Source organism: Ammodytes marinus (assembly GCF_949987685.1).
Source record: "Ammodytes marinus genome assembly, chromosome: 7".
NCBI classification, from domain to species: Eukaryota; Metazoa; Chordata; class Actinopteri; order Uranoscopiformes; family Ammodytidae; genus Ammodytes; species Ammodytes marinus.
The window spans coordinates 25,115,210-25,131,029 of record NC_137211.1 but is presented as its reverse complement, the minus strand read 5'-3'; the positions used below and the strand labels follow the sequence as shown (position 1 = coordinate 25,131,029).

The following is a 15,820-nucleotide window of genomic DNA, read 5'->3' as shown; positions in this document are numbered from 1 at the left end:
ATCACCACCTGCCACTCAAAGAGAAGAGAAAGGATGGGGAAGAGAGGAAGAAAGAAAGCAATGTTCCCAATGAAGAGGAAGAAAGAGAGAGAGGAGGAGGAAAAAGGAGGGATTTCAAGAACGTCTCCCATGTTTATTAACCCTGCCTTTAAGGTGCACCCTTTTCTTTGTTCCAAGAGAAAGAAAGATAGATGAAAGGAGGGAAAGCAAGAGACAAAGCATCTTTGTAACAACCACTATCACTTACAAGAGGAAAGAAGGTTTTAGAGAGAACAGAAGAGGGAGAGTGAAAGCTGCAGTGCTGACCAGGGAGCAGTGAGGCAGTGGTGTATAAAGGTGACCTGAAAACCATACTTGAGTAGGAGAAGAGATGCCTTATGAAAATAGTACTCTGTTTCAAGTTATAAATCACCCATGACAGAGTATTCAGATCCTTTACTTCAGCAAAAGAAAAAATACCTAACCGTTAAAATACTCTACTACAAGTAAAAGGCTTAAGTATAATCAGGAAAATGTACTTTGGCCTATTTTTTTTAAACCTTTTATTTATATAGGTTATCTCATGAGACAGTATCATTCTCAAGAGAGACCTTTTATTAAAAGTAAAACTCTAAAATGTACAACTGCTGAATTGAAGTGAAAAGCACAAGATCCTCAATTGTTGGGCATATTTGCATTACCAATGACTTATCAACATTTTTGACAGTAAATTATTCAATATACCTACTAATGTCTTATGTGTGCTTTTTCGGCTCTTACAGGCCTACATAGTGTTGGGTAGAATAAAATATATTATTAACTCTACATATGATTTGTGTGCAAAAACCTACTTGGTAAGAAAATGTAGTGAAGTTAAAAAAAGTTGAATATTTCCCTCAGAATTGTAGTGTAGTAGAAGCATAAAGTAGCGTGAAAAGAAAATACTCAAGTAAAGTACGAGTGCCTCAAACTTGTGCAGTACTTGAGTAAATGTAGTTAGTTACATTAGGTCTCTCTGGGAGACAGAAATGGGGGAGGTACCTGCTGCACTGAGCTTTCACTGCCCGAGTGTGTGTGTCGGGTCGCAGAAGTGGAGTGAAGGAATTACAAGAGAGACCAGGCAGAAAAATGAAGGACAAGACGGATCCATAATACGAGAGTACACAACCAGGATGGGAGATTCAAATTTCAAGTTGTGTGAGGGCAGACTGCTTGTTTTTTAAAAAGATCTGAATGAGTTCTCTTCGGTCTTCAAACAGCATGGGCAGCGAGAGGAAGTAACATCTGTTCTACTGCCAAAATACAGAAGGAGTGAAAGTTAACACCCACCAAAGAGGTACACACACACACACACACACACACACACACACACACACACACACACACACACACACATATATACAGCTTTCCATCAATGCTGCTGATGATACGCAATTCATTTGTGTTGTGTTTTGTATATCCGGTATTTTTTTAAATGTTGGTATTTTTAGCAAGATACCCAAGACTTTTTTACCCAATTTTATCTTGAGCTTACACATCCTAAAATATTTAGTCTTCTTGGTGAATTGTAGACAGTCTGTATCTGCCACAGTGTTTGTATTTACTTCACCCTGCTGCTGTGCTAACCCTAACTTGAATGTGTGCATACAATTGTTTCCCTCATTTATTTCCAATGCATTCTCAAAAGAGTTTCTTTCAGACATAGAGAGATTTTTTTTAATTACAGTTCCATGAGTTTGGCCTTTCTTTCTTCTCCAACATAATTTGCCAACTCTGACAAGTGGTTATGTTTTTATTCTTATATCTTTGTTAGAAGGGCATATTAAAATGGATTAAAGTTTGACAGTATTTGGTGGACAGTTAATTCAATGTGCAAGTTATTAGGGCAAGGATTTTTTAAACAAAATGACATGCATGCTAGCGGCTCTATGGGCTGCACTTAAACATATATTTAAATGCTATCTTCAGCAGGCTAACATGCTCAGTGACAACAGGAGAAGGTCAACATGTTTGTTACAAGTGCGAGCATGTAATTTTTTTTAATTTCCCAACGTTGTTATGCTGCCAGGCTCCTTGATTGGTGATGTCACGTGAACGGCTGCCTCTCATTGGTCCACCCGGGAATAAAACAGGTGATCCACTCATGACCCACTCACTATGTAGTACTATGATGCAGAATAATGGAGTATGCACAAGCACACTGTGGAGATACTTGGTCATCAGACGTTGTTGTCTTTTTTAAAGGCTATACAGGGCAGGCATAGCAATTTGTCTGGTTGAGAAACATGTTCATGTGTCATACATTAACATTATTATTATTTAATTGTGTAATTACACAGTGTATGATGTATATGTATATTTATTTATTTTATGTTTATTTGCTTATGGACATGTGTAGCATGAACCAATGCCACACACACACACACCACATAATGTATAGCCTAAGCTAATTTGCTGTGCCTGTCCTGTATAGCTTTTAAAAAGACAACAATACACAGGAAATGGTACAAATGAGACAGTATACAGCCTAACTTGTGTACAGTAAAACACCCTTAAAATAAGAAGCACATATGTAATTGAACTGGGATACAGCACTGATGTTGTACCACCGTTTTTCACTACAGACAGTATATCCACCAACTTTTTTAACCTTTTTTTTATTCTTTCATCTTATCTCTCCTTGTTTTACCCCAGCCAAACCCCCTGTCTCCTCCCCTGCTCTCCAGCGCCCCCACCAGGCTAACCGCAGGAAGCCCATCCAGCAGCAGACCCCCTCCTCCTCTCACCCTCACCCTCCCATGCTGCTGTCAGACACCACCATGACGCCATGGGGAGTGCTGGCTCTGTCTGAATCCTCCTTCACCTCCATCCCTCCTCCTCCACGGCCCCCTCCACCTCCACCCCCCACCCCTCCTGCTCCTCATCCCACCCCGTCTGCTCTGTATGAGGGGAGGCACAACCAAGAGGACCAGCTCTCAAGTTCAAGTTTTAACTCCGAGGTTCAGTCTCCACTTGTTGCAGTCCCTCTGGACAGTGCAGGTATGTATGTATATAGGGAACACAAAAGGCCACTCGTAATGATGTCATTTGTGATTTTTTTTTTTGTTGAATAACGTCAACCTAATAATGTTTACTTTAGTTTTCACTGCCCTACTGAGAAATCCAACCGTAAAGTCCCAAATGTCCAAATGTTACCTGACAGTCCCATTATTGACATGTGCAACACGTTAACTTTTTAACTGCACTTCCTACTAATGTAAGCTACGATAACACACACTCACTTTGCTGGATTTGTTTCACGCAAGTCATTTTGAAACGCCACTACAGGCAACACAAGTGTACATAATCAAATGATTCTCATGCAGCTGCTTTCGTTTCAGGATCCTAGTAAAGCAGTGCTTATACTTACTGGATATACAGTAGATAGATAGATAGATAGATAGATAGATAGATAGATAGATAGATAGAGAGAGAGAGAGAGAGGGAGAGAGCGTTATTAACACCTGTACTTTTCCTCTTATGATCAGAAAATATGTGGGCAGTTAAAAATGCTAATTCATTCTTTGCTGCAATCTGAAAAACAACATGAGATGAATGCAACTTTTCTGTTGAGAGGGTTAACCCCAACTCGTGTTTCTACTCACCACCTTTCTGGAGCAGTTCGGTATTGTTTTCTCACTGGCAACCTAACCAATACATTTCCTTATACTAGTCTATCCCCTCTCTGTCTGTGTGTGCAGGTGTAGAGGGCAGAGGCTTGCGGGCCAGGCGGAGGTTGTTGCCCCAGAGGCGGGTCCCTCGTCCCCCCCGTCTGCCTCCTCTGCGTCCAGTCACTAACCTCAGCTTCTCCAGGAGCTTCACCTTCTCTTTCTTTGAGCTGCCGCTGCACCAGACGCCTCGCTGCAGGGCCGAACGAATCAGAAACCTCATGCAGCTTCTCAGACAGATACACTACTGAAATAATCTGTTCATTATTTTATATTACTGTTCATAGGAAAACGGAATCCGCTATGCGTCAAAGGTATTATTTTAGTTTTAAAAGCTATAGTGTGTAACTTCCCCATGATGATTTTTTTATGGATGGATTTTTATTTCCTTATGCTGTACGTCCAGGTTTTTTTCTTAGCAGTAGACTCAAAAACTGAAACATTTCGTGGGCGCTTCTTGAGCTCCTGCGCCAGTGTCGGGGGGGCGGGGGGCAACACCAGTTTGTAAACGCTGCCAAACTGAGAAATACAAAGAGAGTTTTGTAGAGCTGATGGGCTTAATCGACTTTGTGTCAACTCGTTTGGCAATGGCTTGAATGTAACCGACATTCATTCAGTTACGCACTATAGCTTAAAGGAATACTTCACCCATACGGAACCAGCGTTCTATCATTATAAAATAACTATTATAATATAATGAATGAGGTTTTTCTTCCCTCAGTCTTCCCTTAGTCTTCCCTTGGCCCAGTTGTCCTGTTAATCCTAACCCTTACTGTGATGTCACAAGAAGGAAACTGTAGGGTTAGACAGTGAGACCATAAAACACTCTTTCTGCCTTTTCTCAGGCTAAGATGATCCGCTTTTTAATTTTTTTTGCACATTTATACTAAATAGGATCTCCGAGTTCAATACACCTTCATATTCCAACCGGTGAAGTAGGCCTTTAAATAGTGCTTTTGAAAACATCAACAAATGAAGGGATATGCAAAGTTTTAGTGAACTTTCCGTAAACAAAAGAAACTGCTTGTTGGATCAGTGTGTATCGTGTTTTGAAATACTGGATGACTTTTGAATTTGGAAATAACTTTGCCTAACAAAGGGAGAATCTTCCCCATACAACTTCAAGCTGAACTGTAGGTCAAAACTGTTATTTGTTTTTAAATCTGTTGATACATTTCTTTATTTTTTAATCACCTGACTATTAATAATACACCTTGTTACAATCCTGGAGTCAGAATTTTTTTTATTATTATTATTTGCTTTTGTTGAAGACTTTTCATGTATTTAAATACTCATTGTGGTTGGATTAATGCGACAATAAAAAAAAAAGTACTGTGGAAAAATGTAGCACAAGTTTATTATATTATTATTCTTCTCTCTTTGGCTTCCTCCTATCTACACGTGCCTCCCATTCTTCAGTTCCCTGTATCCATCTTCCAAGTGACTTGCCATGTTATCAGATGGAATGGCTTCCAAGAATTGTGCAGTCCAGTACATTGAAATAGTTTAAAAAAGTAAAATATGTTATATCTTCCCTCTCTCTCTCTCTGGCTCCCTCTTTCACACTGTGCCTCTTTGAAAGCTGAGCTGTGATAATAGAGGCATTCAGACACACTGAATGGGGAGGAGTGAAGGGGCCGTTAACCCGCTGTAATGTACAGAGTTCAAGGCTACCTTCCCAGGCCCACGTGTGAGAGTTTGTGGCGCTGTGTGCGTGTGCGTGTGTGTGTGTGTGTGCGTGTGTTCCCCTCATGTAAGTAAGTAAGTAAGTGTTCTCCTCATACGTACACGCTGTCTCACACGTGAACTCTTAGCACTCATGCGGCTTTAAGCTAATGCAGCCTGGGTCAGCCCTTCTCTCTCACTGCTTTGGTTTGTTATGGTTAACTACAATGTTACTACTACTACATCTACTTTTTTATTATGTAACTTTAGACACACATTTTATACACGTAATTTACTTATACATTTAAACCACGGCCAGTGCTGAGACAAGAACAAAGTTAATTGAATATGCTATCATTTGTAATCTTTGAGGTAGATTTCAGATGGACAGCGTTGAGCGGAATGGCCTTCCCCACTACAAACAGCCTTATCTCAGTGTTGGCCTGGACCAAGCTCAGCTGGATGTCCTCGGGAAGCGGTTGGAAAAGGAGCCCCTGTCATTGTTGGAGAGGCTGAAAGCAAAATGCGGGTGAGTTGAAGGATAGGTTTCCATTCTGGCCTTACTGCGTGTCACAGGGCTATCTGAAGGCCTTAAAAACTGTGTGTGTGTGTGTCTGTCTGTGTGTGTGTGTTCATCCAGGTGTTCTGGTCCGAGGTTGAAGAGCTTCCTGCTGGGTATCTTTCCTGTCCTGTCATGGCTGCCTCACTACTCCGTCAGACAGAACGCCATTGGAGACCTGGTTTCTGGGGTCAGTGTTGGCGTCATGCACGTGCCACAGGGTGAGGATGAGCAGCAAAGTATTAAGTTCTACACTATTTTCTGAATGAGAGACGTCAGTTTGAAGGGGGTGCCAAACAATGATGCGTTTGGTGCCCCTCAGCAGTGTCCAGGTGGTGAGCTGGCACATCTTCAGGTCGGCCCCAGACTGGGCTGCTTAGGTTTTGACAATAAGTTGCTACAGTAACTTCACACACTTTTCTCTAGGTGTTTCAGTTTACCCCTTGTTCTCATTACTCCACATACTGTATATCTGTATGTCAATGATGTTAAATTAAATGTTTCAATGTGTATTTTAAATATCTTTTAGATTTGGATTTGGAATAATGACAAATAAATGTATGTTTTTTTTTATAGCTTTATATGAACTAGCATGAAAAACATTCATGCACGCTTTTTTACCAGACATAGTAGAAAACAAACAGTCCAAACAAGTAATGTGACCTTTCGTTTTCAGGTTCATAATCACAACAGCCATGATGGCAGGTTCTATGGGTTGCAATTTCAGAATGCAATCATTAAGTGGACCGTGGCATGAATACATGAACGCGATATTACCATGGTCTTGTTGAAGCCCACTAACTCTGCTCCTCTTTCTTTTTCCTGGTGTCTGGGATGCTTGTTAGGAAGAGAATGTTTCCTAAGTGCAGAGTCCCTGAAAACCCCCCAAACAAGTTTTTAATGAGCCACCAGTCTGACAATAAAGCCCCTCTGAGAAATGTTCTGAACAGAATTCAGTTTTGAATGTTTTTTCCTTTGCTTTAGTATCACTCATTAGCTCCCACTCTCTTCTCATTTCCCAGGTATGGCAAATGCAATGTTGGTGGGAATTCCTCCAGTGTTTGGTCTCTACACCTCTTTCTATCCTCTGATCATCTACTTCATCTTCGGCACTTCCAGACACCTCTCCATCGGTGCGACAATCTCTATTTTTATCTAAAAGAGATGGCTGATGCAATTTCCCACAATATTAGAAGTTTATTATACTTTAGAAGTTCTGTACATGGTTTGTGTGACTGTGTATGTGTGACAGGTACTTTTAGTGTCCTAGCCATCATGATTGGGACTGTGACAGCCAACGTGGAGTTGCATAGCAACGGTACTGAAGTCAGTCAGATTGATGTGGAAGCAGCCAAAGTGAATGTGGCTGTACAAGTCACCTTCCTCTGTGGCCTCATACAGGTAGACACAAAAACACACACACACACACATATAAGACGATGCATGGACATATAATATATGTTTTCACTTTTAGCATATGTGTCTCTGAATCAAAGAGGTAGCAATATTCAAGAATTATATGGGGAGACAGAAGAGCCATAGAGAAAAAAGTACGCTAAAAGTGTGTGTGTGTGTGTGTGTGTGTGTGTGTGTGTGTGTGTGTGTGTGTGTGTGTGTGTGTGTGTGTGTGTGTGTGTGTGTGTGTGTGTGTGTGTGTGTGTGTGTGTGTGTGTGTGTGTGTGTGTGTGTGTGTGTGTGTGTGTGTGTGTGTGCGTGCGCGTGCGTGCCTGCTCCCCTAGCTCCTGCTGTACCTGCTGGGTGGAGGAGGTGTGTGTCGCTGGCTGTCTGAGCCTGTCATCAGGGGCTACACCACAGCAGCGTGTCTACATGTCATCGTCCTGCAGCTGCCACTGATGACTGGAATACCTACACAGAGACACACTGGTCTGATGGCTTCAGCTTGGGTCAGTTGAAACATTTCGGTAGTACCACACACACACACACACACACACACACACACACACACACACACACACACAATCCGCTACCAGGTTGGATTTAAATTCCTCCTAGTGGGAGAAGGTAGGGGTATACTGTCTTCTCGTAGATTGCACATACAGTATGAGTCTTATTTTGTTTTAAGATATGGTAGTTCCATATTGTTGTATTTTTGTTTTTAAAGAACATACCAAATGATTGACTGTGTGTCTCCTCTTCCAGGTTTTGAAGGATGTTCTGCATGGAGTGACCAGTGCTGTACCAGCAGCTCTGTGCGTCTCTGTGGTTTCCACTGTGTTACTCATCGGAGGCAAGATGCTGAACGAACGCTTGAAGAACAAGCTGCCTTTCGCCTTACCATGGGAACTTATACTGGTGAAGGATGCACACACACACACACACACACACACACACACACACACACACAGTAGACTCATGCCCATATGATGCATACAGATAGACAGATGCCACAGTGATGAGCTAATGACTCACAATTATATAAAAATCAATTTTTAATCGTAAGTCACAAATACAATAAATATATCTGCACCTGTCGACTGATTTAGATAGCCATCACTCCTTTTTTTCATTATAAAATGATGTTTACAAAAATAAAAACTGATACATGGAACACAAATCCATAGTGAAACTCCAACAATCACATGTTTATGTATGAACAGACTGATTGATCGGACATTAGTTGTTAAATACTGTATTAAACTGCACATTCTGAACAGAACATGTCAGGAGGACTATGTCTTTCTCCCTCAGATTGTCCTGGGCACCTTCCTGTCAGTGCAGCTAGATCTGTCTGGACAGCACAGAGTGCAGGTGGTGGGACACATACCCACTGGGTCAGTACAACTGTGTCATTGTCTGATTTTCCTTGTCATCACTTAAGCTGCGTTTTATATAAATACTAGGACTATATACATGAAGACTATTATTGTGTTGATTTATTTTTAATTTTTTCAAGACCACATTATTCATTTTGAGGCAGTTTTCTTTCTAAGTTAAACTAATTAAACTGTGGGGAAATGTTTATTTGTGACTGTATTGTGATATATCTACCAAATATGCAGAATATACACAATAGCAATCCAACCTATTTGTTTGTTCGATGATAACTTTCCTCTATATAATGTACTGTAAAGCTCCATGACTCTCAACCTCATTCTGACCTCCCACTCTTCATACTTCTACCCTCATCCTAGAAAATAACCCACATTGCTTTTATTGTGTTATCACTGATAGCTTTAAGAGAATGCAAGTGTGTGAGATGAGAAATTCATGAGGTGACTCAGCTGGTGCTCATGATAATTCTTTACATTGCCATATATTTAATTTATATCCTTCGAATAAAACCATTCAGTTGATGAAGCTGTTATATCTTCCCTTCCTCCTCCTCCTCTTCCCTAGCCTGTCTTCCCCAGCCATTCCCTCTCTCTCTCAGGCAAGACAGCTGTTGATGCCGGCTCTGTCGGTGGCTCTGGTGGGCTTCAGTTTCCTTTCAGCCATGGGCCCAGTGTTCGCCCACAGACATGGCTACCGCGTGGACCCCAGTCAGGTACATACTGTACAGTAGTATTTCAGCTGAGAGTGATGTGAAATTGAGAAATCACATGACAATGGATTCAGAAAAATGCATGTAGAGAGTGGGAGGAACTGGTTTAAGGCTGTGTTTAGACTTGAAGATAAAGCGTAATGTCTTTCAGGAAGAATTAGGAGGATATTTAATCTGCAATGACTACAGGAGCTTTGTGAAAGAGTTAGTGTTACAGTGTTTTGCAGGGATGAAATAATGCTGAGATTTAGAGTTAAGGACAAAAAGAAAAGAACAATTAACACACTGGAATCAAACATACATCCTGCAAATCTTAACGACCATTTAGTGAAAAGCGACACACTTACTTTTACAAATCAATTTTAGTGAATAGAATGTAAGTCTATGTTTGCTAAAAATCCTAAAAGTAATCCTTGCATATTAGAAACACTGAATGATGCCCTTAAAGTACTGACTTTAATATTTTGTTTATTACATTCTTATGGACTCACTGCAGATTATTTGTAACACATCCCTGATGCGACGAGTTTAAATAGCTCCAAACTCAACACCTTAAATCTGTCCGTATAACTTGTATCTCAATGTCCATGGCTGTTTAATCCTTTCAAACCCTGGAACAATATTAATCCTCACTGCCAGGCCAGTCAAGTGCTCTGTGTATACTCACCAGCAGTAGTAAGACACAATTTCCAGAATGCTTGTCTGTCTGTGCCTCAGGACCTGCTGGCTCTGGGCCTGTGTAACACCATAGGAGGAATGTTCCAGTGCTTCGCGGTCAGCTGCTCCTTCTCTCGCAGTATGGTGCAGGATAATATTGGTGTCAAATCACAGGTATAGTTATAAGTACAGAAGACATGAAAACCCAAACCCACCTTTGGACTGTGTTCAAGAATGCATGGGGAAGCAATAAGGTCCACTGCTATCTAATCTTTTTTGAATGGAGTTGATGGAGCTCTCTTCATTGTCTGTTTATCTTTACATAGATGGCTGGTTTGGTATCAGCTATGGTGATTCTCACAATCTTGTTGAAGATCGGTCACCTCTTTGAGCAGCTGCCAAAGGTAAAGAGCATTTGAGATAAAAAAATAAAAATAAAATATTATTACAGTAAACGTATATTTTCTGATCTTCCATGCGTGTGATTGCCTAAATAAGGTCTTGTACGTATGTAAACCACCATAAACCACCATTATGAATTATTGAGATGTTTTAAGAAATGTCATCCATACTCATTGTCAAGATGATTGACGTGTCAGCGTTCAGTAATGTCTTGGTGTGTGTGTGTGTGTGTGTGTGTGTGTGTGTGTGTGTGTGTGTGTGTGTGTGTGTGTGTGTGTGTGTGTGTGTGTGTGTGTGTGTGTGTGTGTGTGTGTGTGTTCCAGGCTGTGTTGGCGGTGATCATCGTGGTGAACCTGCAGGGCATTCTGGCTCAGTTCAAAGATGTGTGTGTGCTTTGGAAGTCTGACAGATTAGACTTGGTGGGCTACACACAACACACACACACACACACACACACACGCACACACAGAACTGTAGTTTATCTTTCCTCCCTCATTTCCTTTAGTTGGTGTGGGTAGCGTCGCTGATTTCCACGCTGATATTCAACCTGGACCTGGGTCTGGCTGTGGCTGTCACCTTCTCTCTGCTCACACTCATCTACAGGACACAACAGTCAGTATATATCATCACTGCATTCATTTTGGAGACACCATAATAACATGAACAAGTGCATTTTCCATAATAAGTGACCTTTAAGTAGTACTTGACCTGCAGACACATTGCAGCATGGCCCACGTTTCATCATATGTATCCCTTTCATCTAAAAAAGCTTTATAATTCCTTCCCTCATCTCACTTGTCTCTCACAGGCAGAATTGGACTGTCATTAATATTCCTCTCTCCCTCTCCTGTTTTTCATCTTGTCCTCTTCTTCCAGCTCCTCCACTCTTACTTTGGGTGGTATTCCTGGCACAGACTGTTACAGAGATGTGGGACTCTACACTGAGGTAAACCCAATCCGTCTCACAGTTCTCACAACTACGTATTGTAATTCCAAAAGCCTCCCAAACGGATTTGATTAAAAGTTTGATTTAGCTCAATGTAAGTTGAGGAAAGTTAAGGCCTATATGGTAATTAGGGACATAACATGAAACACAACCTAAGCAAACATCCCTGTGAAGGCAACCTCTTTGTTGTCACCATGTTTCTATCTGCTTTTCTTGTGCTGCTTGGCCCCGTTCTGCGCTCATTAGTACAACATTTCTTTTGTCTGGTTTTGATGGGGAACATGGTGTCAGAGCTACAATAGGCCACAACAGGGTTCTTTATACATATTCACATCCATAGAGCAAATGGATTAAATCACATACAGATATTTAAAGATTTTAAAATACCTGGCGGTTACTGTTTTTGCTGTGATATCTGTCAGTTTTTCAAGAATGGAAATCAACATTTAGGCAAACGGGGAAAAAGTATATGGAGCTGAGTGAAGTATGAAATATAAACACTATCTATTTTATCTATCTATTATCTGATTGTGTTACTCCATACACAAACAGAAATGTATCAATTAAAAGTCGCCTGGTAACCTCCCAATGATGACCGTAGTTCAGTGATGCTGAAGAACGCCTGCTGTAAAAATGACTTTCAGTCAAAATCAGTGAATAGTATCTCCTCACAATCTGCTAGCTTTCTGCATCGTGTGTGTGTGCTGCAAAACAAAATCTTAATCCACAGCCTAGGCTCTGTGAACTGGTATGTAAGCAAATGGAATGTAAACAAAGGGGGCCCAATGTAGCTAGCATCATGCGTGTTTACAGAGCCAAATTCTGACCTTCTGTCCAGGGTGTCACTATTGTGCCAAGCTACGGTGCTCTACAATGGTGAATGCATTTACTGTGTGTGTCTCGGTTTTTTTGCTTTGTTTTTAATAGGCAAAGCAGGTTCCTGGGGTGACTGTGCTCTCCTGTTCCAGTCCCATTTACTTTGCCAACTCTGAAGAGATCTTCACAGAGATCAGACAGGTGCCAACATAAACACACAAACACGCACACGCACACACACACACACACACGCACACGCACATAAACATAAACATAAACATGAAATAAATACATGAGTGGGAAAATGCAGGGGAGAGGAGAAAGTGATTGGAATCATTCAAATGAGAGATGGTTTCAAGTGAAAGAAATTCAAGATTGAATGATGGGTTTACAATAGAAATTAGGATTGTATTACAAAAAGGGTGGGCTTACTGTCTTGATAAAATATATATATATATATTGAAATGGCTTGAGTTGCAAAAAGAGTGATCAGCTTATTATTACAAAGGAACAGTGATGATACACAAAACGTAGACGTAGAGAGCAAAGAATCTAAGAACAAAACATACATCTCCCTACCAACTGATTCAAAGAGGGTTTTCAGCAATCTATGTTCTTTTATCTGTTATAAAACTACTACACAGTGTAGCTGGTACGCTGGTTGCCAGGATTATAAATGCAAAAAACCCCTTCCCTTAGATCAATCAAGTTCTCAATATAAACGACAGCAACAACAATTTGATGGCTTATTTCTTTGATAAATATCCCTTACGGAAATTAACATTTTCATCATAAAAATCTTAAATAAGCACAGACATGTTAACACAATTTCATATAGAGGCTATGCCATGGTAATGGTTATAATAGCCACTATCAGCACATCTGAGCTGACTGCGGTGGCCTCTAAATGCCATCAGCTCTGTTTGAGACCCTGGGACTGTGGAAGACATGAACAACAGGTTAAAATTGTACCCAAAGATAAGTATGAATTAAATGAACCGAAATGCTTAAACAGTGAAATACGTGTGTATTATTTTGATGTGTGTATGTCCGACTTTGACCCCATTAGTTGAAATAGAAAACTTTTTCAATATGAAACTTTAAGGGTTTTCCCAATACGCCGTGTGTGACACTATACGCAATTTAAAAGTTATAAACTGATTTTCAAAGTGTCACTTTCCCTCACCACATGAAGACAGTTCGTCGTGGTCAGCAGGAGAATCCAGTTGGAGTCAACCCAGCTGCCTCCCTGTCTTCTGCCCACACATGGGGACACACTCATTGCCTGGTTCTGGATCTCAGCTCCGTGAACTTCATGGACTCTGTGGCCGTGAAAACACTTTGCAAGGTGAGGGAAGATTACTGACTGCAATGCTATGCACACACAGATAACACAGAGTATGCTCTACCAACACTAAAGTTGCTTTTAGCCTCAAGTAAATGTTGTAGTTTAATTTGACCTGTTAAGGTGTGAAAAGCAGTATAGGTTAGTTTGAATGGATATCAGCCTTTCTCTGCCATAATTAAATAAAGATGTTGTCAGCCTCCCAATTCTACACATTTTTCATTCTAGTGCTGTAATGTTGACTGTCCTAACGCTGATTATTTCTGCATTTCCACCACATTACCAAGACTAGGTGGGGGTATACAGTTAACTACGTAATGAAAATATGATAACACCCTCTTACACAGACATGCCACAGCCTTTTAATAATACATAAGTTACTACTACTTTGACCTTACTTATATAGAAAAAAAGTAATTCATAAGCCTGACAGACAGTGCTTGAATATGACTACATACGGAAAGAAAATATTTTCTTGATATTGTGTGTGTGTGTGTGAGTGTGTGTGTGTGTGTGTGTGTGTGTGTGTGTGTGTGTGTGTGTGTGTGTGTGTGTGTGTGTGTGTGTGTGTGTGTCCTTAACCAGGTTGTAGAAGACTTGGAAGTCCTGGGTGTCGGTGTGTTTCTGGCAGCATGCCCAGGTCAGCTTCATGTTTCATACCTAACTCCTGCTGAGTGACTATCCTTCTATGTCTCTCCTACGCACTCATTCACTCACTCACTCTACACCCACCCCTGCAACACATGCACACACACACACACACACACACACACACACACACACACACACACACACACACACACACACACACACACACACACACACACACACACACACACACACACACACACACACACACACACACACACACACACACACACACACACACACAGTCATCCCATACTGGAGGTCTGTGTGAAACGTTTTGTCCTTTATGAACTCAATGTACTTTTGCGAAACTGGATGCTCAAAACTGTCTTTGTTCTAATAGTTTACTTATATTACTCATACTCATATTAAAACATAACGGGTGTGATCCTCCTATTGCTCTCTGTATGTCGACAGAGAGAGTTTTATCCCAGCTCCAGACTCAGGGTTGCATACCAGATACCCTGCCCAGCTCCTGTCTCTTCCCATCAGTCCATCATGCTGTCCAGCACTGCCTCAAGGCCCTTCCCAGGTCTCTAGAGGTACGCATTGTCTGACAGGCCCAGGAAAATACGGTTTATATTCCTACAAAATATATTTCACTGTTTGAATTATTTATTTTAACTCTTCTCAGGAAATCAACCCAGATGCAAACGAACATTGAGCCTTCAATGTGACTGCTAGTTTAGAATGTAAATCACACAACAGTTATGTCATCTCACAGTAACACGAGGATGGAAAGAAAAAACCTTGGGTGATACTTACAGTTTTAAGATGGCAGACAGAATAACTACACCTGTAATTTAATTATTTCAGTTTGTATAAGCCTACACTGACACATTTCTTGACAATAAATGTTATTTTTCCCAACCATTTCTGACCTCTCTGTTAATTGTTTTTTAAATGTTCACAAGAAACACAGGACACCCCTCTTTATATCGCATTTTAGTGCATATTTTATTTTATATTAATATTTTTATGTTAAACATGTAGGTTTTTCGCCCAAAGCTTCCATGTTATGTGACCCAGTGTCTTCAAATATTTCCAGTAAAATAGTAGGGGAGAACGGGGGGATCTGAGGCATCGGGTAATGTGAGCCACCCCCTGTATCTAGGCAACGGAAAACATTTATGGTCATGTGAGATATATGTTTTCAAGCCCCTCTCATTTCCCCATGGCCATGAAAGAGAGGACCTCATGGTGCTGTGGTAAGCATGTTTTTTTCACCAAAATAGGTATTTTGCATGTAAAAGTAAATTTTCTTGCTGTCAACTTAATCAACTGTTGTGCCAAAGCAAATGTATTCACGTAGAAAAACTTCTATCATACGTGTTGATGAACTACCAACATATAAAAACCAAGTGATGATATTAGCTAAAGATTAGCCTGAAATGCTAAGAGAGGTAGTTTTTTCTCAAATTGTGGTGGTGGGGGAAAGTGAGCCAAATGCTGTGGGGGAAAGTGAGACACTTCCCCCACCATGAGGCACAAGTTAAGTTTAATCTTAAACATATTTTAATGTAATATTACATATGTTTTATTTTAATGTCATACACATTGTAGAAAAGCCATTATGCAAAGGAAATACACCACA

General features: G+C 40.7%; 1 protein-coding gene across 1 annotated transcript; it reads left to right on the top strand.

Moving 5' to 3' along the window:
- Positions 1 to 5,734: 5,734 nt before the first annotated feature.
- On the top strand, positions 5,735 to 14,783 carry slc26a6.1 (solute carrier family 26 member 6, tandem duplicate 1; the record flags this gene model as incomplete). Its single annotated transcript, XM_080030763.1, has 17 exons — positions 5,735 to 5,880; positions 5,992 to 6,131; positions 6,933 to 7,043; positions 7,163 to 7,311; positions 7,650 to 7,814; positions 8,071 to 8,223; positions 8,620 to 8,702; positions 9,268 to 9,415; positions 10,130 to 10,243; positions 10,396 to 10,473; positions 10,795 to 10,890; positions 10,977 to 11,083; positions 11,348 to 11,417; positions 12,345 to 12,434; positions 13,429 to 13,581; positions 14,164 to 14,218; positions 14,644 to 14,783. The coding sequence occupies 17 exons, from the start codon at positions 5,735 to 5,737 to the stop codon at positions 14,781 to 14,783; spliced, it is 1,998 nt and encodes a 665-aa protein (XP_079886889.1).
- Between the last annotated feature and the right edge of the window lie 1,037 nt (positions 14,784 to 15,820).